The sequence below is a fragment of the Drosophila tropicalis genome, unplaced genomic scaffold, assembly GCF_018151085.1.
Source record: "Drosophila tropicalis isolate 14030-0801.00 unplaced genomic scaffold, ASM1815108v1 contig_878, whole genome shotgun sequence".
In the NCBI taxonomy this organism is placed as follows: domain Eukaryota; kingdom Metazoa; phylum Arthropoda; class Insecta; order Diptera; family Drosophilidae; genus Drosophila; species Drosophila tropicalis.
This window is the reverse complement of record NW_027173374.1, coordinates 5,281,819-5,308,339: the sequence shown is the minus strand read 5'-3', so window position 1 is coordinate 5,308,339 and position 26,521 is coordinate 5,281,819. Positions and strand designations below refer to the sequence as shown.

The 26,521-nt window shown below is 40.3% G+C and overlaps 5 protein-coding genes across 7 annotated transcripts in view; 2 read left to right on the top strand and 3 right to left on the bottom strand.

Annotated features, from left to right (window-relative positions):
- The first annotated feature begins 79 nt into the window (after window positions 1–79).
- dnk (deoxynucleoside kinase) lies at window positions 80–1,784 on the top strand. 2 transcript variants are annotated; one of them, XM_068301711.1, is made up of 4 exons: window positions 80–312; window positions 605–959; window positions 1,030–1,300; window positions 1,358–1,784. In XM_068301711.1, the coding sequence occupies exons 1-4, from the start codon at window positions 279–281 to the stop codon at window positions 1,511–1,513; spliced, it is 816 nt and encodes a 271-aa protein (XP_068157812.1). In that variant the 5' UTR covers window positions 80–278; the 3' UTR covers window positions 1,514–1,784. The 2 variants fall into 2 exon arrangements, with proteins under 2 accessions (XP_068157812.1, XP_068157811.1); XM_068301710.1 differs by lacking the exon at window positions 80–312 and adding an exon at window positions 394–463.
- Window positions 1,785–1,875: 91 nt separating this feature from the next.
- On the bottom strand, window positions 1,876–5,776 carry Smg6 (Smg6 nonsense mediated mRNA decay factor). Of its 2 annotated transcripts, none has more exons than XM_068301708.1 (10): window positions 5,519–5,776; window positions 5,042–5,454; window positions 4,535–4,984; window positions 4,097–4,473; window positions 3,892–4,034; window positions 3,685–3,817; window positions 3,523–3,618; window positions 2,648–3,466; window positions 2,457–2,593; window positions 1,876–2,395 (listed from the first exon to the last, which is right to left on the bottom strand). In XM_068301708.1, the coding sequence occupies exons 1-10, from the start codon at window positions 5,658–5,660 to the stop codon at window positions 2,253–2,255; spliced, it is 2,853 nt and encodes a 950-aa protein (XP_068157809.1). In that variant the 5' UTR covers window positions 5,661–5,776; the 3' UTR covers window positions 1,876–2,252. The 2 variants fall into 2 exon arrangements, with proteins under 2 accessions (XP_068157809.1, XP_068157808.1); XM_068301707.1 differs by having other exon boundaries at window positions 3,685–3,820; window positions 5,519–5,775.
- A 283-nt stretch (window positions 5,777–6,059) lies between these two features.
- LOC137585772 (WD repeat-containing protein 91) lies at window positions 6,060–7,552 on the top strand. Its single transcript, XM_068301709.1, has 3 exons — window positions 6,060–6,402; window positions 6,467–6,607; window positions 6,669–7,552. The coding sequence occupies exons 1-3, from the start codon at window positions 6,150–6,152 to the stop codon at window positions 7,253–7,255; spliced, it is 981 nt and encodes a 326-aa protein (XP_068157810.1). The 5' UTR covers window positions 6,060–6,149; the 3' UTR covers window positions 7,256–7,552.
- Window positions 7,553–7,691: 139 nt separating this feature from the next.
- gukh (GUK-holder) overlaps window positions 7,692–26,521 on the bottom strand; it is a 42,028-nt gene continuing 23,198 nt past the window's right edge. The window contains 5 exon segments of the mRNA XM_068301705.1: window positions 7,692–9,237; window positions 12,104–14,919; window positions 17,529–17,813; window positions 18,460–18,791; window positions 21,335–21,693. Of these exon segments, the coding sequence (XP_068157806.1) occupies window positions 8,135–9,237; window positions 12,104–14,919; window positions 17,529–17,813; window positions 18,460–18,791; window positions 21,335–21,693 (4,895 nt within the window). The 3' untranslated portion in view covers window positions 7,692–8,134.
- On the bottom strand, window positions 10,546–12,084 carry LOC137585774 (uncharacterized). Its single transcript, XM_068301712.1, has one exon. The coding sequence runs from the start codon at window positions 11,636–11,638 to the stop codon at window positions 10,922–10,924; it is 717 nt and encodes a 238-aa protein (XP_068157813.1). The 5' UTR covers window positions 11,639–12,084; the 3' UTR covers window positions 10,546–10,921.

Sequence of the window (26,521 nt, the reverse complement as noted above, 5' to 3'; positions counted from 1 at the left end):
AGTATTAGTGTGACCAGGCGGGAAGGCCAAAAAAATCTTCGTTCAGCATTGTTATTGTTTATTTCAGGAGGAAGCGACTTAGTGTATTGATAGCGAAATTTGACGAAATTGTGAAATATATATGGATAAAAAGGCCGGTTGCTTCAAGTTTAACCCGCAGTTCTAAAATCTTTAAAAAGATTTTTTGTTATTAAAATTAACTCACTAGCCTTGCATAACTCTATGCAGGATTTGTAATTGCTTTTGTGTGCATTTGATTTTTAATTCTCCGTTTTCGAATGGCTTACCAGCATCCTGCAGCTCAATTAATATGTAAGTACTATTACTCAATCAATTTATGTCTTCGTTTTAACATCTGCTGATCAGCTGTTAAAGTATTACTAAACATAACAATGGAGAAATAAAGAAATGGCGAGTTCCCGCCTTTTTCAGTATTTTCGGCGGCAAATATCTCGATTAGAGGGTGAGTGCGCATCAGACTTTATTTGAGTTCGCCAGCCACATCGTACAGTTGTATTTTTTGTAATTAACGTGCTCGTGACAAGACACACAAAATTTTGATAAAATTCAGTAATAACTCCAATTTCATACATATACTGCGCAGCACGAAGTCTAGCTGGCCTAATGGACACTGCAGCAGCTCACACAAGGACACACGGGCGCAAGTATGCCCAAGGAACGCAGCCCTTTACTGTACTTATTGAAGGCAATATTGGAAGTGGAAAAACTACCTTTCTGAATCATTTCGACAAGTATCGGGACGAAGTTTGCTTGCTAACCGAACCTGTGGAGAAATGGCGCAATGTGAATGGAGTTAATCTTCTCGAGCTAATGTATAAGGAGCCCAAGAAATGGGCAATGCCTTTTCAGTCTTATGTCACGCTGACCATGCTGCAGGCCCACACAGCGATCACTGACAAAAAGCTGAAAATAATGGAGCGCTCCATTTATAGCGCGCGGTAAGTGGCGCGGGCGAGTTGAATGCACTTTGCTTATAGATAACGAGTCATTTTTGTCTATTTCGTGTAGGTATTGCTTTGTCGAGAACATGTTCCGCAATGGTTCTCTAGAGCAGGGGATGTACAACACACTGCAGGAATGGTACAAGTTCATCGAACAGTCCATTCACGTGCAAGCAGATCTCATAATCTACCTTAGAACCTCTCCGGAAGTGGTTTACGAACGTATGCGTCAACGTGCACGTTCTGAAGAGAGCTGCATTCCCCTTAAATACCTACAGGAGTTGCATGAATCACACGAGGATTGGCTCATACATCAGAGGCGCCCGCAGGCTTGCAAGGTAAGCTCGAGCCCAGTCAGCTTGGGTTTATTATGTTAATTTATTCAATCATTTTAGGTTTTGGTCTTGGATGCCGACTTAAATTTGGAGAATATTTTAAGTGAATACCAAAGGTCAGAGACAAGCATATTTGATGCCATCTCAGGAGCTCATCAGCATCAACCATCGCCAGTCTTGGTATCGCCAAGCAAGCGAGAGAGAATGTCCAGATAATACTTTTATATCATACCACACTGGAGGCATGCACCGCTTGCGATTTAGCTGAATATTAATCATAAGTTTAAATACATTTATTTCATTTAGTCCGGACTATGTTGTAAAGGTCGTCAAAGTGGCGAGAACACTTAAGGCAATAGCATTTGACACAATTTTAACTAATTTTATAATTTTAGACAAAAACTATATCCTCTTTAACTGTATTCTTAGTATGTAAGTGATAAAATTGTAATTATGTGAACGTCTAATACACTTACTTGAGAACCAATTTCTTCCGTGTCAACATTAAGATTTTGTTTGGTTAACTTTGTACTCGTCCAAAAATATGAAAATTGTTCGAGAAAACTAGATTTACCAAATGGCATCCAAATATTTTTTTTATTTTTACTGAAAGTCACAAAATGCACATTTGAAGAAACGGAAAAGAAATAACTTGTTTTGTATGTGGAAGACCACATGGTTTGGTTAGACAAAAACGTCATCCGGGCATCACCCAACACGCCTGTGTTTATGCCCACGCCAAGCCATCGAATAACTCATGTCTCTCTCCCTCTCTCTGGTTTTACATACGTCAGTGTCCAGGAATTGCCGACCACGACATACATAGTCAGATCATGTGTAATATGAAGTTAGACAATTATAGTTTGTTTCACAAACCACCCAGGTGGTAAGTAGATGAACCTCCCAATCAACAATTTGCCAGGACGAATCCACAAGTCACAATCGCAATTGAGTCTCAGGTTGATTCACTGCTATCCTTGGCCCATTGCAAAAACTCATCCAAACCGCTGACAGCCAAATTACGTGTCAGCGCTTTAACGCGTAAATTACGATCGGTGGTAATTAGTACAAGTTCGGTTTGTATAAAGCATTTGCCATCTGCAAGAAAAGTATGTGTATTTAGTATATGTATTTTGGATATAGTCAGTGCTTTTCTTACCCCTGCACTGTTCTGAACTGGTTGTTTTAGAGACTGCAACAGCAGTTGCCAGTATCTTGTCATCGTTGGAGAGATATTCCTCCTCGACCAAAGCAAAAACGGAAGCATTGACAAAAGATCCCTTGGTGGTAGCACATCTAAAATGAAAAATACGTTATTAAAACTAAAACTAAGAGGGATTAAATACTTACTTCACATTATTCTTAGCGGACTTGATGAACTCCATGGACTTTTTGGCACGACTCGATACTTCGTCGAAATGGTGGATGCGTTTTGTCTGCTTAAAACTGCGAGACGAATCCAACTTGACACCCTTGGAAAGTCCATCCAGTTCCTTCACAACTGTCAGCGGAATGACCAGAGTATAGCGCTTATAATCCATGGACAATTTCTCAATATCCTCCAGACAATCAATGAAGCAATTCGTGTCAGGCAAAAGGTAACGCGGACGAACCTCTATATACAATTTGGTGTCGACAAATTTAAGGATTTCCTCCAATCGGGTGGAACAGATTTGCTTAACCTTGGCCTTTGCCTCGAGTTCCTTTTTCAGACGGCACAATTCCGTAACATCAGCATCCATGGACGGACACAAATTGTCTTGAATTTCGCAATCGTTCTCGTTGTGCTCCACTGGACAGTTATTGACATCTGCAGCATCAGTCACATCGAAACAATTAAGAGCTACTTTCATTGCGGCATTAATATCTTCGATGGTAAAATTGGAATCGAGTGGCTGTTGCAATGCCTTTTGATTCTCTTTATAGATGTACTGGAATTCAGCAATGTTCCCAATGCGTTCCAAAAACTGATTGCGCTCGGAATCACGTTGATTGCCTTCCCGACTAACACACTCACGGCCCAAAGGATCAAAGCCACTCAGCACGACATCTTCATCCAGAACTATTGTTGAACAAATATTATCAAATTTATTGGGAAATTTGCCATTTATGCATTCAATGTTGTCGAAAAGCGTTTGCAATTCTAACCAGCAATCGATAAAGGAATGCCTAAAATTAAATTTACATGTAGTAAACATTTGAAACAACGGGAAAATTTGACTTACTCCTCCGTGCGCACAGGTTCCCATAGATTGACATTAGTAGTTAGCCAACGGACATATTTTCTTACAAACTGAAGATAAGTGTTAACAAGAGTGAACCTACAATAAAAAATAAGTAGAATTATTAAACTGAAATGTACATTATCTCTCTTTAAATCATCTTACTCTTCATCTGGTATAGACTGAAAGTCAACAGACTCTTCCAATATGCCACTCAGTAACTGATTCACTTTCCCAAGCATTAGTCCAAAGAATGAATTGGCAAAATTAAAGCTATGATAACGCATCTCACGACGTGCTGCTAAAATTGAAAAACAAAACAGCATTAGTTCTCATTTTGATAGTGTTATCTGTTTGTTGTTGTTGTCTTACTACTGCGCTTATTGTGCTCAATGACAAAGACATTTAGTGCCACCATTTTCAGCAATTTGGAACGTGTTAATAGATTGTCATATTTTAGAGCTGCACTTAGCTGAATTTGAAACTTCCTCAATAACAAATATAAACAGTCCACACTGTAAATAGGAAATAGAATTGTCAGGGTCTTTTAATCAATCAAATTGATAATTCAGCTTACTCAGTGCCCGTGTAGAGTTTGCCAATCAAATACAAGTAGAGCGAAAGTATGCGTAACATTAACTCCTCCGTTGGCATTTCATCATAACGATTCACCTCGTCAGGCGTGGCCTTGTTCTTGATCTTGGGTTTGACATTGGTTCGATGTAAACAACGTATGCCATCGGGATAGATCCAGACCTCTTTGCGCATTTGCTTGTTGGCCTTTTTGGCTGAAGTATTAGATGCACAATGCATTGGAGATTGCTTCATTTCGGTGTCATCATATTTACGGCGTATTTCATCGAACAAATCAAGGAGACTCTCCTTAGCCGTCTGTACAGAGTTAGAGCTTAGAAGACTGCGCATATAATAGTAAACAGCATCAAAGCGTTTATGCTGCAAGTCAAGAACAAAATGTATGAATAAATGGCATTAATATAGATATACTTCGACTTACATGATAAATAGCAATAACAGCCAATTGATTGTACGGCGTTCCATTGCCAGGCAGTAACTCTTGGGCTTTTTGATAGTATTTGCCTGCCTCGAGGTAATCAGAGGTCTGCAAATGATTCGCCCGATACCGTGCTAGATCACCCAGACATATAAGAAGACGCTGCCCCACCACCTTGGCGGCGCTCTCGCAACGGGAAGCCGCCTTGTACTTGACCATTAGCTTCTCATATACCACATGATAGAATTTAATTGTCTGCTCCATAAGCAACAGAATGTGAGTGTTGGCCAACTCCGAATGTTGGCGCATCATGTATTCTCTCACATTGTAGAAGAGCAATTTCCAAAAGAAGGCGTCCACTTTGTGCTCGCACACGAATTTTAATTGCTCCAGTAAAAGACGCTTGAAGCAATCCTGAAGTTTTACATGCAAGCAGCAAAAATTTTTCCAATTCTACGAAAAGAAATGTGGTTTAGATGTGGCTTTTGTATGGCTTATAAAATGACTCACTATTAATATGAGATTGCGTTGCTGCAATACCATCAACTGATCGTAAAACTGAATAATTTTTTTATCTTGGGGCATCGTTAGAAGGTTCTCGAACCATTCCGGATGATCGGTGGTAAGGCGCACACGTGGCAAAGGTGACATTGGTTTCTGCTCTTTGTCCTTGCCCACATGATGCTGGCGTCGACGTCGACGTCCGGAATGAGCAGTTGCAGCCGGGGCCACAGATGGAGCCGTAACACGAAGAATTCCTGGTATGCAATTGGATGAGCCAACACATCGAACGGCTACATCCTTGTCCATAGGCTTATTTCCTTGCTCGCTCACCTGTAGGATCGGTACTTTGACCAACGGTTTTGCCTGATCACCAACAGATGCTGTCGATGTTGATAACGATGACTTAGTCAATATGGTAACTACGGAAATAGCAAATTGTTATTATTACGCATTCGTGTTAAATTTGTAGTTCCCACAACTCACTTGGCCTTGAAGTCGTCGTCATTGTTGGTCTTGTGGCTGTTGTTTCTCCCGCATTTTCAGCGATTTTCCTCTGCAGCCGTTTCGGTAGAGCTCCAATGATTCGCGAAATATCATTTTGATCTTGTGTTGCCCTTCGACTCATATTTTAAACGATGCTTTTGCACTTGCATTTATCTAAGTTGATTAGCCTTTGTTTAATAAAACTGTCGAATTTATAAAAAGTAATGTGTTGCGGAAGCTAAATTGACCTGGCAGCGCTTGCTAAATGTAAAATATTATCAGGTGGCAACGCTAAAATTATGTCGTTATGCGATGGAGGAAAATAAATTATTTAAATCGTATATTAGCTCTACCACAACCTTTTAAATCACCATAAATGTTTTTAAAGACCTTCAATTTAATCTGCTCTAATGTAGGAATCTTTTTTTGTTTTTAGATTAAAAAAAACCGAAAGCAATGAATTGTTGCAACTAATGTAGTGTCATGCGATGCTAAGCCATAGATTGGCGCCACTGGGTACCACTTAAATTGTTATCAATAATCGAAACTCGCAAAAAAAAAACATACTTTACCAGTGTTTTTGTTAAAACTACAAAGAAATCTTAATAACTTCTACGACAGTTGTAATCTAATGGTAAAAATGGCACAAGTTGCCTTTTTGGATACTTTGCTACGGGAATACCTGGTCTTCCGAGGCTTCTCGAGTACACTGAAATCCTTAGACTTGGAGCAGCGCACGGAGAAAGATCAACACTTCCGTGCTGAAAAAATTTTGGAACAATTCACGCTAGCAATACAGAATTATGATTTGCAGGCACTGCGAAGCTTATGGATTCACTTGGACAACAATCTTTTTAGCAAACTGGAGCACACATATGCTCAAGGTTGAGTAATACTTACACAGTCTCTGTACCGATTTTCATTATTTTCTTTATGTGTTTGTTTCAGCTGTCAAGAAGCTTGAGAATAGCCTGCTTAAATACTACCTGGTGACGGCATACAGTAACAATAAATTGGATAAGATATCGGAATTCTTTACAAAGCTAGCAGGTGAATTACAACAGCAGAGCGAGTGGAAGGATTGGTTTTGTATGTAGCACAAATTTTCACTCTCCTTCCAAATGGGTTGTTAACTAATATTACTTTACAGACTTTCCATTTTGTAAGAATGCGGAAGAATCGCCGACATTTGCCTTGTTTTTTACAAAGCATTGGCAAGACACATTGCTGCTGTCTTTGCGCAACTTCCTCACCACAGTCTATCAGTGCTTGCCGCAGCCGACATTTGTCCGAGCAGAGCAGGAGGCGGCTCATATGCATCGGCTTAACGAGGACAATGTGGGATTACGAAGCCGTCTGCTGCATATGCAGCAGGAATTGCATCAACAGCAACAACCACAGCAGCAATCTGTTAGTGGAAGTGCACAGAATCTAAGCGGTGGAGAGGCTAGCACTCGGCGCCGCAGCGCATATCGTCATCAACAAAGCCTAAACGATATCTTGCCTTTTGACATAAGTCCTCCAGGTCATATAGTCGATGACTTTTGTATTATTGCTTCCGAAGCCAACAGTATTAGCCAAGCCAGCGATGCCCAAGCTCGTGGCCTGAAATTACTCATACGCAACATTGGTTCCGGCAACTCGCCGGTGTTGGGTCGCAAAGACAATCAAGGTGGCGGCAATGGCGGTGGATCTTCCAAACGGCGTTCGGGCAGCGTGGGCCGCAGTTGGATATAATTCATTGTCTACACATACCACAAATAAATTATCCTAGAAAAGCAATATTTAATGCTGCCCAACTTACAATCGTCTAATCATCAACTATATAATCAAGAGATTTCCAAATTTAAATTGGACTTTGGAATTCTAAAGGCAGGAAATGGATTTAAACCAAAAGATTACGAAATTCGTATCCAAAAACTATAAATTACAAATAGATTGCAAATCTTGCCACTATTAAATAAGTCGTATATTTGATCTAAGACAAATGTTTCCATAGAATTATAGCTAAATATAATTTTAGTACTTACCAAATATTTCTTACTTCAAAGTTATACACATTTTAGTATGGCAGATGTTTATTATTATTATTTTCTGTTTATGTTTTATTTATTTTGCGCTTCTCCTTAAATTCATAAATAGACGTATAAAACAAAGACAATGATGATGCATGTAAAGTAATATATGTATATATAATTGCAATAAATAACGTAAAATTACAAAATAAATATAATTGTATAGACGATTCTCATATTCATCAGTGTGTATAAAATATCTCCGATTTATACAAGCAGCACAATTTAAAAAATACAAAATACATTTTAGGTTTTATTGTATATAATTGATGCGTACATACATATATGTATATTATGTATGAAATATTTTTGTATATATATGTCGTGTAGAGCTGTAGCTTCGATTTTGACTCGATCGTTCGATAAATGCAGGTTCAGCGTCGCTAGGTAGTGAGTGGATTAATGGATTCAGTGAAGCCAAAAATGGTTTGAAATTGCTTATGTCGATTATGCGATTGTTACTTATGGAATAGGTTTACATATGTATGAATGTTGGTCGGGTTAGACCCGCTAACATCGCCTCGCGCCTCATTAAGTTTATCTACAGCGCCGTTTCAAACGATGGCAGTGCTTGGGCGGCAGATGATGCCACAGGGGGAGGAGCAGCATTGACAATCTTATTGCTCTCCGTGTTGGCGGCACCTCCATTAGAAGAAGTCTGGTTATTGCCTCTGGCAAAATTGGCTTTAAGCTCGCCCCTCATGAAATTATTCTCCTCGGTTTGCAGGAAGAAATTGCGTTTCAAGTCAAAGCTGGATTGACGTGCCGCTGCTTCGCTTATCTCGGAGCTAGCTCTAGATCCCCCACTGGTTGAGTGATCATCTTCGCTATTGGCCTCTGGTATGGTGGTTGACATAATATCAGTACGCGGTGCTGCAGCCACAGCGGCCACAACACTGCTCGGAGCTCGCATCTTTGGGACAAAAGTCTTAGAGGGCGAACCGAATTGACCCTGGCGCAGCATTCTGCGATTGGCAAACGTTTTTGGCGATCCGCTCAAATCAAGTAGTTTCAGGCTGGAGTTGAGCGTTGGCTTTGATGCAGTTACTCCTCCAGCTGATGATGTGGTATTTGTTGCTGGGACTGCCAATGGCGCTGATGTCTTTTTCAGCATCTCAACGGCAGAGACTTTACGTTGCACAGGACTCGTCTTGGCCGATTTTGCCAATAGAAGTTTCTTAAAGTCTAGGAGAGTAGTTTTACTTTGGCCAATGCGATCGGCACAGGTATTAAGACGCTCTGGCGAATTGTCAGTCCAATTGCGGGATGGTTGCTTCATGGGCGCTGTCACATCTCTGTCTGTCTCCCCTCGTGTGGGCGTCGAGGTGAGAAAAACTCCATCACGATTCCTTGGCACTATTGGCGATATGTTGCTCTTGCCATCTGATGATCCAACTGCTCCGTTGGTAGCCGTTGCCCGTGGCAAGCGATCTGCACGTCTTATGGGCGTGGCGTATAGATCATCCCGGCATATTACATTGCCACTGGCCTGCGGTTTCGGCTGGCTACGACGACTCTGCAGTGTCCAATAGATGGGTGCATTCCGCTGAAATGCAGACGTGGCAGTATCATCTGTATTGGCCTGTATGTCGGATGTTGGTCCTACTTGCACCTGCTCATAGATGTTAGAGAAACGTTGATACCCTGAGAAAGAAAAGTTAAGAAAATCAAATTTCAATTAGTTTGTTCAAGCAAATTTTTCACCACAAGTCAATTTTAATTTCGATTCAGTGTTCAATTCGACGTGCAAAGTATAAGCTAACTCAATTCGAGATGCATTCAAAAAGCAAGCAATTCCATACGTACCTGAATATACGTCTGATAATGGGAATAATGGGGATCCATTGGAATGATACTGTGATCAATATGTGGGTGGAATGTATGTACAAATGGTGCAGAGATGGTGCAGATGCAGATTTGGGGTGCAGTTGGAATGGATTATTTATGGAGGGGGATTTACCATGACCTCAGAGCACCATCAGCCGATTTTCCATATATGCATATGAATACTTATGGTATGATAATGCCAATATGATGTGAAATAGTGAATTTCTTTTGATTTTTCTTTTATACATTTTTATTTTGCATTGCCTTACTAACGATCGGTGGAGATTTATGGTTTAATGGAATGTGATTGAACTTATTTGCCTAATCTTTTTATAGAATACCAAATTGCTAATTGTTCAAACTATTCAACATTCTGTTCAATTGGTTTTTAGTAAAAAAAAGAAACATTAAGGTGCAAAAAACTACTACTACAGCGGAATTATATTCAATTTAGGAAAAAACAAACACAAAAACACACTTAAATGTATATCAAATAAATTATGCAATAGAAGTTTTTTGCACGCTTCATAATTTTTGAAACAAATGAAATTTGAAAATCTGAAAAATTAGCAACTTGGTTCAGTTGTGTTAAAACATAAAACTTAATTACAAATTGTGATAATAGTTTTAAATTTTTCGTTGTGTTGTATTAAATAAAATAAACATTAAACGGTGCAATAAACTTTACATAATTTACAAATACACATGTGGTCTTTGCTTCTTTTTGTTAAATTTAAATGTTAAGTATTATAATTTTAGTTACAGTTAAACATTTATTAGAATATACGGTGGTTGGGTGGTGGAAAAACATTCACTTAATATTTGCTAAGGTTAAAAAACAATTAAACAAACACACACACATTTTAGATTATAGTTAAATTTTTAGTCTAAAAACGAGAAGCGAATGGGCAACACTGGCTGTCGTTTACCGGTAGAGTAGAAGAAAGCAACCGTTAAATTGAATTTCGCATCAGCAGCATATCAAGTGTAAACAGAACCCTCTAAGTCCTAGGGAAGGTTTTTGAATTTCCCCTACTAAATAATTAGATTTAAAATAAATGAATTTAAAAGCTTCTATTCCATTCTATTGAAGTTTGATGCCTTTTAAAAATCTGTCATCCCGCATCTTTTGAAAATCCAAGAGTGAGAGGAGAGTAGGAAAGGGTTAAACAAGGCCTGAGACTGGACATTGAACCCAAGCAAAGTCTGTAAATCTTCTACAAAAGGTTTCCTCTAGCCAATTGAGCACGTACGACTTGGCCAAGTGCAGCGCTGGCAACTTTAAGATGCTGTGCCGTCAACATAGTCAATTACTTTAGTCGGCCCACAGTCCTCTCCCTCCCCCCATGTGTTGTTTACTTAAGAGAACCGCCTGCCCGCCCACTTGAAGTAAAAGGGTTACGACTACTACTACTACTTTCTTGTGTGCTTTGTGTGGGCACAAAAGGTCAAGCCTATTGCCTGAAGAGACAAGTTAATGAGCTGTCCGATTCGTGAGTGTTTACCAGATTTCCGTTACCTCAAACTTTTGCAAAATGCGTTGACGTCGACCCCCGTTATCTTCGTTGGGCAAGATGATTTTAAAGGGTCGTAGTAAAATGTTCTCCACAAATGATTTTTGATATTTTATGGACATGGGTGGTTTTGTGGCTGTCATTTCAGAGTCATCGTCCGAGTCAGAATCGGTGTCGGAACCGGACTTTGTTTCCTGTTCGTCGGCTACGGTGGCTAGGGCAGGTGAATCATCAAAGTTCTCTAATGACTTGTTCTTTAAATATGAAGAATCATTGCCAGTTGTCAGGGACAGGGAAAACTCATCGACTAGACGTTCAAAGGATTTGGCTATGCGACGTTCGCCGCCACTCCCACATACACTACCATTACCGTTCCCACTTCCATTAGGTGTTGCCACATTATGGCGATGGCTTAGCTTGAGAGAACCTGTTGCATATTGCATGCTGGGGGGCAATGCACTTTGATTCGGATCTAACGTATACGAAGTGTTGTTGTTGTTATTCTCTTTATTCATTTCCAGCTTCAAGTCATCATTGGCCAAGCGGTAGCTGTTATTGCGCTTAAGAGCAGAGCGCGACTTGCTGGGAAATTGCAATGCAATTGGGTCAATCGATAAACTAACAACTGGCAAAGAGGGTGCTGCTGCTGCTGCTGGGGGTGGGGTGGGGATTGGGGATGTTGGTATGGGGGATGATATGGCCATTGCATGGCCATTTACTACTTTCCCCCTCGGTGGCAGCGGTGGGGGCTGAGTTGCCGTCCCCAACTCCCCAACCCCCTTCCCTAGCCCAAGCTCTGGGGGGGTAAGTTTCCATTTCAACAACCCTCACTTTCGACTCGTTATTTTTGGGTTTCGGCTCCTTCTCTACACTTGATATGCTGCTCATTGATGCGAATTTTGTGTTGCTATTGTTGTTGTTGTTAATAGTACACATAGTAGATGGTATTGTTGCTTCTGTTGTTGTTGTTGTTGTAATGTGTGTAGTGGCAGTGTTGCAAAATAGCGTGTTATTTACATTAGCAGGGATACAAGGGGGACAATTGGGAGATTTGGAGGATTTGGGTAAGGAACAAGCAAAATTGCAATTGGCATTAAAATTAATTTTTCGCATCTTCTCTTTCTCCTCCTCCTCCTCCTCTTCATCTTTTTCTTGCTGCTGCTGCTTACCTTCTTCCCCAGAATTTCCAGATGATGATGAATTGGTGGCCGTTGAGCCAGTCGATGAGTTCGATTTACCCGATGGCGATGGCATCATATTTGATGGTGTTGCTATTGTCTCGTAGAAGGGATTCGTATGATTTGCCAGCATTTGTTTCTGCTCCTGATAATTGCCACTGTAGACAGACATTCCGCCCGTATTCGGACTTTTACTTAACGGTGACTTCGAGACAATGGGACGAACATTGGCCACCTTACGTGTACCCGGAACAGCACCGCCGCCGTTCAATAGCAATAGTTTGGCACTCTTTGTGGCAGATGCGGTAGTAGATGATAGTCCTGTTGATGGCGATGATGATGATGCACTTTCTCCCGTCACTTCTCGCGTTGCACTGAGCAGAGCACTTTCAGTTTCCTTCACATAGGGCCCAGGTGCGAACGTCGTATGTGCACCCTTACGTCGTTTCAGGCTATCGGAATCGTAAATGATTTTACCCTCGGCATTCGTGCGTACACGTCGCTGTTGTGTACCTCCGTTGCTGGCGCTCGTTGCCGACGAGATGAGCGACTTCTCTTCGCGTATTTCGCTAATTTCTGCATACATGGGTACACCACAACTCTCACTGCCCGACCGATGGGTTGATGGTGGTGATATGGCGACAGCTGCTTTCTCTCCCAATCCAGATGGCAGCTGTGCGCAATCTCCGCTCTCTTTCAGGGGGTGGTTTGGGTTACTAACAACTGCATGCCGACGCAAATGCTGTGGCAACTCATTGAGTGACACATACTCGGCAATGGAGGTGGAGTTAGCAGTGCCGGAGGCTGAGCCGGAGCCGGATGACTGTTCGGCTTTCACCTGGCGAACTATGTCATTGGAATAATAGATGCCTAGACTGGAGCTAGCAGCCGAAGATGCATGCATTTTGCCACGATTATGAAGCGGGTGGTTGTTGTTGTTGTTATTGCTAATGTCGGCTATAGTCACATACTCGCCAGCCATGTCGTAAAGCTCATCATCGTTAACGGCACTGGATGAGGCCGGCTTTGGTGGTGAAATTTTGTTGCCCGGTACAAGCTTTACCTTTAGCTTTTCAAACATTCCACTCAGAGCTTTTGTTGGTGTCTGCTTAAGCTCATTGAGGTTGTAATCCTTACTGGATGCATTTGTTGGTGTCAGTTGCTCTGGTTCCTCTTCTTCCTGCTCATCGTGTTCAACTTCCACCGAGAGATTGGTTAAGGTGCGATCATGATGCTCATCATCATCACTGGTGGTTGGCGTAATAATGCACATCGAGGGTATTCTCTTTGAGGTGATGGCCGTCTTCTGTTTGATGCGTTCAATACGCTCCACGCCCTCCAGATCAGAACACTCCGAATACTCCAGTTCGCCGGCACAGACACTTGGCAGTGGCATGGCCGAGCGTTCGCCATGTTGCTGCTGATTGTCCAGCTGTGAGGCTGAATCCTCCGACTGGGCAGTAAGTTTTACATTCCTCTTAATGGTTCCAGTACGCTCTAGAGTACTTCCTATGGTACTGCTACTGTAACTACGCTCAAGTGTGCTATTACTGGCACTATTACTCTGACTCCGACTGCTGCTATGTTTGCCCAAAGAACTGGTCCTCTCGGGCACATCGGGGCCCGTAATGGCAGAAGCATTCAACAGAGTCGTACACACTGTGCCCGCTGAGCTAGTGGTGGTTGAGGTCGAACCACGACCATACAACTCATATTCATTCTCTGCATTGAGCACCGTCTGATTGGATTGACTGCCAAAGGAGTAGCTACTCGTATGCAGACTCTGCTGCAATGGAGTCATCGGTGGCTCCTCTTCCTTGAGTGTACGCAATCCACTGTCCATGTGGAAAGAAGTATAGTAGCCTTCGGTATCGCAGCTGTAAGCGGAACTTGTCTCATCGTCCAGGTGATTGGGATAGGTACCAGCACAGGCATCTGACTGGAGTTCCGGAGTGGCAGTGCCCTCGCTGGTCACACTACTGGAGGCGGAAGTGTTGAGGAAACGACGGCGACTCAACATTGATGAGGGTGGACCACTGCTTCCACACGGCTGGAAACTGGACACATTCAACGAGGTGTTCGATGCACTTGACTTTGGATGCGTCATGGTTATCTCGCTGCCAATGGAAGCTCTGCCCGATTCCGAACTGGCGCTCCAATTGCCACTGGACGAATGTGGCTGCTCATCCTTACCGGCCAGACCGTGGAGTCCATTGCGCCGTTGCCTATTCAAAGTGGCTGTCTCTCGCATCTTAACGTGTGCCGCTGCCAGCTGAAGTTTACCTCTCAATTGGCCACTGCTCGAGACGGTCATGCTCTTCTCGGAGGAGGAATACGAGGGTTTTCGTTCGTGCGAAAACCGAGATTCACTCTTCTGGGTAATCAGATCATGGACCACACATTCATCATCTATGTTCCGGGATTGTTTGCTGCCTGGCTGCAATGGAGCGGTCATTCCTGATCCGCCACCTGTATTGATACTGCTCTCTGGCTTCTCGGCGGAACTGTTCTGGGAACTGCAGCCGCTGGTATCCAATTGGCTGCTCTCCCCAAAGCCATTCACCTCGCCGTTCCTCTGCATAAACTTGAAACGATTCCGGCCCCATTGTTTCAGCGAATTGAGACGGGTCAGTGTGCTCTTGCCCTTGTCGTAGGGCAAGGCAACAGATTCCTTTTTTAAGATATCGCTAGACTTGCTGCGTCCGAATTTCTTGGACTTTTTGGAGCCATCGGTGGCAGAAACGGATGTTGAAGTGGCTGGCGCTGGTGACGTGGCACTCGACGATGCATTCTTCGAATCTCTATGGCTGTGTTTTCATGTTTAAAATTTAAGAATTTTCATGGTATTGATAAAAATTCATTTATTTTTTTTTAGTTTGGGGGAAAGAGAAAATATGTTTGGTATTTGGTTAGCATATTTGTAAGGATGATGAAGATGTGTTTTGGAATGTATTTCTGGAGTTCTCCTTTTGTGGGGGAAATGATAGAGTGAGTGTGAGTAAGTGAGTGAGTCAGTGAGTGTGAGTGACAGAGGATAAAGAGATAGCAAGGAAAGGAAAAGGTAATTGTTTTAAATAATTTTATTTGCCTTCCTATGACAATTATTGTGAGAGTCAATCATAAATTTTTGGGGTTTCTTGTTAATTTCACTCATATTAAGGCGCGTACAACACACACAGACAGCTGAGGGAGTAGTAGAGGGTGAGGCAGGAGGCAAATACAAAATCTCAATTTAATTAATGGCACAGTTCAAAGTTTAATTTCCGGGAATACATTTATATTTTCTATTTTCTGTTTTCAATTTTCTCATCAGCCTGTCTCTCTCTCTCTGTTCTTGATTATAAAAGGCGATTACAACATCTAAACAGAATGTTTTCGAGTGCTTTAGGAAAATCTTGTGTATCTCCTCAGAGGGAGAAACGCCAGCTGTTTGACATGCACTTGGTTAAACAGACACAGAAAGACAGAGAAAGAGCTAAAGATTAGACAGAGAGAGTGAGAGAGAAGTACTACACACACACAAATACATACAAGACACTAATAAGTATTCGTTCAAATACAAAAAAAAAAAAAAAAAAAAAATTGAAAATCTCCTAAAGCGATCAATCAATATGAGAAGAGGAGATGAGCAAATCATCTAAAATAAATCATAGATGCAGTCAGTTTTCCCTATTATTTATTGAAATATTGAACATTTTTTAAATATTACAAAAATTATTTAGTTTCAATAACAATATTCCACTCCTACGCCTGAACAATACCTTCTAACAATTTATTTAAACACATGATTACTTTTTATTTCCAACACAAAAATTTACTCAATATCTATTTTATCTATTTCAGTGAATACTATCAAAGAGATTATTAAGAGAGATCTATGGACAAGTTTTCCAGAGATTAATTGTAGAGTTTCACAGATATTTATTAGAGACAGTCACAGAATTGAGCATCTCTAATAGAAAATTGCACTTACAGTTTGACAAGCACTTCAATATTGGCTTAGCTAGACACTTTTTTTGGACTGCTGATCTAGTTCAGATATGGCGAGACATAACGAACAAACAACAACAACAAAACAAATGCACATATACATAGATGTGGATATATGTAGAGATTGTATGTTGTATGTAGTAACTGAAGTTCTGTAGGTTTCATGTTTCATATGTGAAAGAGAGGCAGTCAAATGGAATGACGTTGTCTCCTTTTTGGATTCCTGACTCTTTTTGTTGTTGTTGTTGTTGCTGTTTGTGGGCAGACGCCAACAGAGAAACAAAAATAAGATTTATGAAACTTTTAGCGTAAAGGCAAAAGGCGTCGTGCATGGCATTTGAAAAAGTCCCAGACTCCAGGAGCGCTACGGGTGAAAAGGGGTAAAAAACAAGTAAAACAATTTCTATATGGTTTGTTTTGCCTTTGCCTTATTCTGAATCTCTGTTCGCAAATCCTACAGAGGAGACTGCTCCTAGCCTGATTTATACTGATGATGATGATGTTGATGATGACGTTGCCTGGGCAAAGATTTACAGTGGGTGGAAGGCTGCGGTCGCTAACTATCTCTGTGTATGTGTGGGAGGTTCTTTGGGCATGATGATTATGATGGGTATGTATGATGGAGTGTGTGTGTGTGTGTGTGTGTGTATGTATATGTCTTCGTGCATTTGTGTATAAATCATTTATAATTTTCCGATTAATTTGCTAAGCTGTTTCTTTATTCAATTTGAGCTTTTCATCAATAAAATAGAATTTTCTTCTTTCTAACTGCCAAATTTGCTGAAATAATGAATTCTTTGGTTTGGTTTTGCTTGCATTTTGTTTTCTAATTAATTACATACAATATTTAGTTTTAGACTAATTAATATAATTTGAATATAATTGATAATTTTTATATACACATTTCGCATTTGTACAACATTCAAATTGTTTTCTTTTTTAGAAAAATTTAGAGACATTTAGAGCCATGCATTTTGTGCTGCTAATTTTGGCAAAATTAAAAAAAAAATCACATTTAAAGTTAATAACAAAAGTAAGAAATATGTATGTAAATCAATAATAAAAACAATGCGAATAGAAACTAAACAGCATAACAAATATTCAGCTAATTGCTGCTGATCGCACAATAATTTCATAAGATGCAAATGTGATCCACAATGGGATCCACAATATATACACAATATATGTACATATATAGGATACATAAGTTGGTTTTAGTAGAAGGGGAAATGTTTTTTTTTTACTATTTTATGTACAGATTTGGAATTGGAAAGAAGAGGATATGAGGAGATAGAGACAGGGAGAGGGCAAGAGAGATAGTTCTCAGGTGAAAAGGAAAAGTTTTGTGTTAAATAAAGAGATTTTCTAGTTCTAGATAGATAGATACATATAGATAGATAGATAGATATATTCATTGTCTACATACCCATTGGCTGCATCTTGTATCTCCTTTTGATCAATGCCAGCTATAGTATTCCTTCGCTTGCCACGCACCTTGCGTGATCGTGATCGTCGACTCACGGTCTGCAGATTGTCATCCAGATTATTGGCATCAGTTTGATTATTCTCCGGACTGGCACTGCTCGAAGAGCCAGGGGCATTGGTGCCATTCTGGCCGCCAGCATAGCAGCCCGTTGTTGACTTTCGAGCCGCACACATTCGCTGGAAATGCTTGCCAGAGGTGTTGACCGAAATCACTTCGGCGGGATATCTATCAGATAGACAGGGAGAGAGTGGCATTTGAAGGGGTATATGGAATCAGAGGGCTCTCTCTTACAGTTTAAAGTGCATTTTGTGGTTTTCAACCCAAACAATTTGTTTATACTTTAAATCAACAGAGCGTAAACAATGCGCCCGCCGCCGTCGATGCCGTCGCTCCAATTTTGGGGCCAGTTGTGGCGCATCAAGCAAATGAGCCATGGCCGCCACAAACTGGGCGTGGCTGGTCTGCGGCAAAGGGCTGGGCGACACTTGCATAATAATTGTGCGGTCGCATTGTAAATACTCGAAACGTAATTGAATTAATTTATTTAATCTCACAATATTGCGTAACAAAAAAAGACAACAAAAATAAACATTAAACAATTGAATGTTTGTTTGCTTTGTGTTATTGTTATTTGCCGCTCGAGCAAATGGAACAAAGCAACAACCAAAATTTTTGTATAGCAATTTGCATAAAATAGTCATAAAAATTGAGTTTTTATAGGAAATTAGCATATGGACAAATGTTTAAAAAGTTAAAGGTGGGTATACCAATAACTCTATAACTGTAAAATGCAATTAAAACTGTACACAGTGAACACAAAACTGTCAATTGTTTTAAAACTCTACACAGAGTTCACGTGGCTTATACTCACTTTAAGGCAATCAGTTTGGTTTGTTCCTCGGGTGAAGGCAATCGATGATTCAAAGGCACATCTTTATTGATATCGTTCGGCAGTAGTGGCTGATGATTTGGCTGATGATGGCCACTGTCCACCGGTTGGCTAAGATTTTGCCCATAGAGGGCATCCACAGCATCGGCAGACAGTACGGACGGTGAAAGGGCGGGCGTTAGGACGCCATTATCCCCGATTACCATCGATGTGCTAATCGAGGTGTCCACATGATGCATGCAATCGGGCGTAACGGTGACATCACCCAGAGCCTCGCTGGATGTCCATTTACGTAGATCCTCAATGGCAGCGGGCTGCAGAACGAGACGAAAGAAGGAAGCAAAAATTTAATTACCATTTGGTCAAAATGTGGCATGCAAATATATTTTTTGCTGCCCTTATATATGTATGTATACACAAATGTCCTTTATGAGGCTCAAAGGAACCGAAACGGCCTAGTCACGAATTCCATGTATCCCTATGCCGCATATTATTATATATGTTGAAAAATGAGTTTTAGCTTTTAACTTTTTTGTGTTTGGGCAAACATTTGCTCTGGCTACTGCCAGCAAATTTCACCAAGTCACGCGATTTTTCTTTTTGAAATCAACCCAAAACAGAGAAAACACGAGTTTTTCAATGTGTTCATATTTTTCTTAAAACCCAGAAAAAAAACTGTATTCCTCCATCGAAATTCAATCAATCTAATTAAAAACAATAAAAACAAATGGATTAATTGAAAGAGAGCACACCGAATTGCAGTTGCCCTTGCTAGAAAAGAAAGTATTTGCTGTGGAGTTGAATTTCGTTTATTGGCTAAACTTATTTTGATGCTATACGCTTCAATCTCTTCCATGAGTAGCTATTATACCCAACTTTAAGAAAGTGTAATTGTAAAAGACTCTTTTTGAAATTGTTTTTCTGTCTTTAAGTGAATTAATCGTAATAAAGCAAAAAGCGCAATGGTTTCATTTGATTGTCGGACGGTTGTTAAAATCAATTGTAACAATTGAAAATCAACTTTTAGTGGTTTCTTTTTTTTTTGGGGCAAAATGAAGGGGAAGGGGCAATAGTTTCCCTCGCTCCGTGTCAATCAGCGCCCACACAAACAAGAAAATCTACATAAAAACACACTTGAGCTAGATTTCTACTATGAAACTAAGGCAAATCTTTGCCCATAAAGAAAGCCAATTGAAGAAATAACCATGCCCAGGGCCTTTTGTCTGCGTTCTGGCTCTGGAAATGTGTCTGAGAGTCTGTGTTTGTGTCTGTGTCTGGGGCCTGACAATTTTGTTTCTTCTTCTTTAATTTTGGAGCTTATATTTACGGTTCGGCAAGCAAGTTTTAACGATAAAATATTTGCACATAAATATTGTAGCGCATATATAATACTATAATGTAATTTAAGTGCCGCCAAACAACCCAAGAAACAACAACAACAAGAACAACATGAACAGTATCCATCCTTCTTTCATTGAATGGTCGCTGCCGTAACCAATAAACCGCATTCAGACCATGCTAATGGTGCTGGACCTCTCCGATGTGAGTCTTTGGCTCTTTGGGTGTAGCCAAGTGGAACTTTGTGGCCAACTAACGTCAAACGCAATGCGAAAAGGATTAAAAGTCGTTTTATTAAGAAGCAGACAACTGCAAAAAGCCAAGACCAGGAAGAAGAGAACATTTGTAAGGGGAGAGGGTCTCTTCCATGGCGACATGACGACGACAATGACTGGGATTGACAACTGGCTTTGGTTGTTTTTGCCAAACAAGTTTGGCAAGCTATTGAACAAGGAGACGCCGACAATTCAAGACGTAGTCGTTGTAGTCGTCGACGTCGTAGCCGTTGCCATTGGCATCGTCGTCTATTGGCCCGTTGTGTTGGCTGTTTGTCTTGCGGAGCTTATCTAATGGCGTGGCTAAAAGATAAACAAGAGACGGGCCAAGAGACACAAAGACGAGACACGACCAGCGAATGCTGTAAACGAAAATTGAACTAGCTGCAAAAGCGCGTTAGCTCAAATTAACTGCAATTTTCTGATATCCTCGCGCAATGCAATGTGACGGGATGTCAGACCAAGAATTGATGAAAATTACAAAGAAAATGATTTCAGCCACAAAGAAAATTAAGATTCTTTAAAAAGGGTTAAGACTTTTTGGCTTTAACTTCCGAACAGAGAACTGGGACTCTGTTATTGTGGAATTTAAAGTTGATGTCAAAGTCTAATCTGTTGGTATTATCTTTAGACTAGTCTATAAAGTCATATTATGTTAACTATCGATATGAATGTGATATTTCAACATCTCTAAGAATTTGTTGTGCCAATTGAAGTAATTTTTGCCAACTCAGCTGGCAATTTGAGCATGATGTGGGATGGACAACGTCATGTCACATCAGCAATTAAGACAAGTCTACAGAGATGATTTGCTCAACTCATCTCTTCCATGTCTGGCTACATTTTCATATTCATCTCTGCTCTATATACATACATAGTACGTGTGTGTGGTCTTTGTTTTTTTTTAAGCATTAACTTTTTGGCCATACTTTGCTTCTGCAGTGTGAGTAGACACAGCTGGCCATAAAGCAGGAAGCAGCAGCTTTAACATTAGACGCAAGACCACACACATGAGGTCTCTGTTTTGGTCTAGTGTCCATAGCCTATAGCCATTCCCACTGCCATTCCCGTGTCTTCGGGGGGGTCTGTAATGTTGCGTGTTGTGGCCACTAAACATATTATTTATGCATGTGGCAAGTCAACTTTAGTCTGGTCCAGTCTGTACAAAGTACGATACATACCACATAACTGCACTAACGATTGACCGTTATTGCAGTTGCTCTACCACTTCTTTAACCACTTACCAAACGTATCTCGATCTCGGCATCGATACGCGTGCGCAATTTGCGATTGGCATTGCCAAAATCGGATATGCACAACAGATGCTCCTCATCTCCATTTGCGGCGGAACCATTTAGTAGGACATCATGATCATTAAGCAATAGATCACCATTCAATGAAATGGAACGTGGTGGCGTTATGGCCGTAGAGTGTGCCGCCGATGAGCCGCTGACCGTTGTTGGCAATAACTCCTTGCCAGCCTCCGTGTATAGTTGCTTAACACTATGCGGTCTTGTGTCGCTGGTGAAGAGCTCCTTTTGGAATGACTTGTCCGTTTCATAATGTTGCTTGCGTTGTGCAAAGGTGAGCAGGTCGCTTTCAGCTAAAAGAGAAAGAGTTACAAAAATCATTTAATTAAATTGAAACCAAAGATTTAATCTATATATGTCACTCAAGATCTTTCTGATCAATTAATCATTTATATCCAAATCTAATTGATACGTTACGTTCCCATACAATCGACAATCTGCATTGATGTATACTGAGTAAACACAAGATATGTGTGTGTGTGTGTGGGTTTCCCTTTGATTGCGGCTTTGCTGCATTTGTTTATAGCAAAGATGATTTATGCATAAACAAAAGAGCAGCTGCCCCAACAACAAATAAATCAACGCTCAAATTAATAGAGTGGAAAAATTGCGAAAAAGACCAAGGACACAATCATAATAATATTCATCCAAGTTTTTTTTTCTGCTGTGCCACGCATGCAATGAAAAATGTAATTAACTTTAATAACCCGGCCACATGCCATTGCCATAAGCGAGTGAGTCCGGTCCAGTACGGACTATTACTACTACTACCACTAGTGGGCCTAGTACTCCAATGGAAAACTCCTTGGGGCAGCGCGGCACTTCCATATTTAATTCACATGCCACACAGAGAAAGAGAGATGGTGATAAAGAGAAAGGGGCATAACAGTTTGTCTTTCTGGCTGTCTGCACATTTTGCATTTAATAGGCCGCCATGTGGACACGATGGTAATGAAAACAAAGCCCGAGGAGTATCAGCAAGTACCAAGAAAATGCCAACAACAACGAGAACAACAAGGAAAACAACAAGAACTCAGTAGCAGAGAAGTAGAAGCAGAAGCAGCCACTCGTAGATTAACAAGGCAAAAGCAAAGACACTCAATGCTATCCAAAAGCTGGACCGCTGCCAGGCACCAGACAGACACAGTAGCAGCAGAAACAGTCATCCCATTCCACCTTAATTTTTTTGCCATTTCGATTCCCATCCATCCTCCAATGGTGAAAACCTAGCGCTAAATTCAGGCAATTTTATGGCAGCCGGGTAACGTTTTGACGTTGGATGCTCCGCCACTGGAAGATACATGGGTCTGGGCACTGTTGTTCTGCTTTTTGGGGTCGGAGACATCAACATCTACAACTAGAGATACTCCAAGGCTTTTTCTCCCCATTTAAGCCATTTCAAGTGCACAGACACCAGATGAGCGGAATGACGTACACGACGATCTCCTTCTGATCACCCAACCGAGCAAAAAAAAAAAAAAAAATGCAAATTTAAATTCGACGAAATTCAATTAAGGCGCCTTCCCTTTCCCGTTCAGGTGCTTCTTGCCAGGTTGCTCCAGCAAGCGGAAGTCGGAAATGGTAAATTAACTTTTTGGCAAATATGATTTTTAGCACAGAGACGAGAAGGGCTCCATCAAGTCTGGGCAATGGCCATGAATCGGATGTTCCATCAGCAAGTGCTTAGCTTTGCAGTTATAATTTCTTATATTAATTATGAGTCAGAAATTGTTGTCGTAGCAAATTGCAGTCAGTCCAATGGGCAACTTATGTATGTCTTTTGTCTGGCTATTGCATTAATTTATGCAATTCAACATTGCAAGATATACATATACAAAGCGGCACAACAAGGCACAACCATATCAGTATTTCTTCATAAAGAACACAACACAAATTTGAAGAATGAAGCTACTTGAGCCAATAAATTAAATATTCCATTATCGTAAAGACTTACTCATGGACAGAAAACGAATTACTTATTTATCCATAGATATATTTATGAATTATTTTTTAAGTGAAAAAGAACATGTTAACATTCAATAAAATGTTTACAAATTATGACCGAGGATGACGTTAAATGAAGCTATAAACAATTTAGTTTTGGTAATAAGGAAATTCTAGTTGTAATTTTCATTATCAGAAATAGAAATAACCATAATGAGGGGCAATAAAGCGCTACTATAGTTAGTATTGATAACTCTTTATTATGTTGAATTTCCTCTCTTGGGTAATGGAAATTTTTGCATGGAAAACTCAGTCTTTTCATCTACAATTTGTGGTAATAGGCAAGTTTAATGAAAAGTGACACATACCCTGAGACCTGAGAGAACACAGTGAAACACCAATACGTGTAATTTAAACATTGATACCAATCAGAGAGAACTGCGATTTGTTTAGTAAGTTTCCTTTATCGTTATTTTACTGTATTTACATATCATATTACAAATCTTTGATTTGTAAGTTTGCGCCTTCTGTTGACATCTCTCAATTGTCATGTCAAATGACAATGAAATTTATAGTAGTACCGCAAATCAAATAACCTCAGACATGACGATGATGATGCCAGTCAGTCAGTCAGACAGTATGAAACCAATAACCCCAGAGCCAATATATTAAAAATGCAGTTGCCACGTCTCCTTCTATATCTCTATCTCTCTGTGTGTGTGTGTGTGGTTTTATATGGAATAAATGAGATTTGCGTAAGATGTTGGCCGAAACCAAACTCGAACGAGATCTAAAGCCAAAGCCGAAGTACTTTTTTTCTGGCCATAAATTGACACCGAATGTCTGTAAGTAGGCGATGCGATAAGGGGTAGAAAGTGGCAAGGAGGGTGTATTTGGTTGGTCTATTGTACGTGATATGGTCACAAATGCAGCATAAAAGCTAGACAAGCACGTAGTCGACATTCACATCGGCTCTGGCGTATCAAACAGATACAATCTGTCATAGGCTGCCTAGACTAGCCTCGTTCTGAAGCATAATTTCAACACAAAATGGAGTAAAAGAACTGGATGGGGGCCAAGGAGGTTGATTCTGCAAGAAGTGAATGATTTATAAGAGAATCAAAGAGCGATTGCAATTGCTGCTGTTTTGCCTTAATTATGCTCGATTGCAGAGGTTCAATGGCCCTCTGTGGTCCTCCAAAGACAATGCCACTTTTTGCTTTATGAAAAAAATCTCTTGCTAGCCAAAAACTTAATTGCATCGAGTGCCAGACAACGAGCGAGCTGCACTGCTTGTTGGCAGGCTGGCTGAATGGCTGGCTCCTCCAATCAGTCGACTGTCCATTTTTAATTTAATTATTTAAAGCGAAAACAATTGCAGGCAAAGTGCTGGGATCCGAGGCAGTCGAAGACAATCTGTCAGTGGCCCTGCTCTTGTCGCTTGGCTGGCGGCCAGACCGTCAACCTTCTGCCTCTCATACCCGCCCCACACCCATCTCCCTTCCAGGCTGCGCCCCATCTATGTATATTCCCGCTGTGCGTAAGTGTCATAATAGCATTTAAAGCAATTACGGGTCACATTTCGGTCTGGACAAATCCCCATCCCCAAGCATCAGGGGAAATGAAAGTCCTGTGGACATCCGTTGCGATAAAAATGAAAGCCAAGTGATAAATTAATAACACCAAGAGGCAACAAAAAGGCAACACAAAAAATAAAAATGAGGCATAAAGTTGTAAACTTCAAGACAAAATGATTTATATTCCCCTAGAATAAAGCCGCATACACAGATACTCTAGTAGAATTTATCACTGAAAATATATGCTTGAAGATATTCAAACATGCAAAATGAATGATAATAATGTTACCGAGTCTCTGTTAATTTATCAAACAAAATCCAAACACTTGTTATAAATGATGGGAGAAGAACGTTGCAGGTATGTAGATAGTGATACGTGGACAACCTGAACAACCTGGCGCTTATCAACCAGACAATGTCTGCTTTTCACACGGCCAACTGATGATTTATGAGTTCAAAGATTCTTTAAAGCGAAAAAAAACTTCTGAATACCCAATTGCCATAGGCGTTGGTATTCAAAAAGTATTAAATGGGATTCAAACACCGAAATAAAGCAACAAGTTTTTAAGCTTCTTTTTCGAATTAATCAATTAAATTTAATTAGAAGATAGAGCATTGATAAAGAGATACATATTTGAAATCTCATATTTTTATAATTAGTTTATAAAGTTTGGCTCAACTATATTTTTATTTGAAAGAAAACTTTGTGTTTTGCCACATAGTTAATCATTCCTTGGCGAAAGTTTTAGTCTAATCATTAATTATGCTAAGGTCAGCAGTTGGAAAAGTTTGAACTCAAATGGAATTTTACTCATTAATGAGAGAGGAAAAATATGCCAAGAGAAATAGAAAATCTTAAAGAAAGTATTCCAAAAGAAAAAGAATTTCTAAACAAAGTTTCTTCGACTTGAGTTTATTTAAAGTTTTCAAACAAAATTTCTTCGGAAAGAGAAATGGAAATAGCCTAAGATTAATTAAGGCTTTTTCTAACAAAGGTTGCCAACTTTAAAATTAATAATCTATAACTTAAAAGCTGATATTTGCAATAAATATTAAGTAGTACTTGAAATCAAAAAGTAAATTAATCAACAATTCCAACTAAAAATGTTGAATGATTCTTTTAACTAAAAACGTTGTGATTCATAAACTAAAAGTTTGGATTTCTCAATGTAAACTTTTTTAATAATATTTACTTGAAGTTTTTATACCATACACCCATAGGGTGAAATGGTATATTAAAGTCGCCAAAATGTATGTAACAGGCAGAAGGAAGCTTCTCCGACCCTATAAAGTATATATATTCTTGATCAGGATCAACAGCCGAGTCGATCTAGCCATGTCCGTCTGTCCGTCCGTCCGTCCGTCCGTCCGTCCGTCCGTCCGTCCGTCCGTCCGTCCGTCCGTATGAACACGCAGATCTCGGAGACTATAAGAGCTAGAGCCACCAAATTTGGTATGTATACTCGTGTAGTATGCACATGTTCAGAGTAATTTGGAATTTCGGCCACGCCCCCTTACGCCCCCAGGAATCACATAAAACTGTTTTTCTTAAAAAGTATGACAGCTAGAGACATCAAATTTAGTTTGTATACCCGATTAG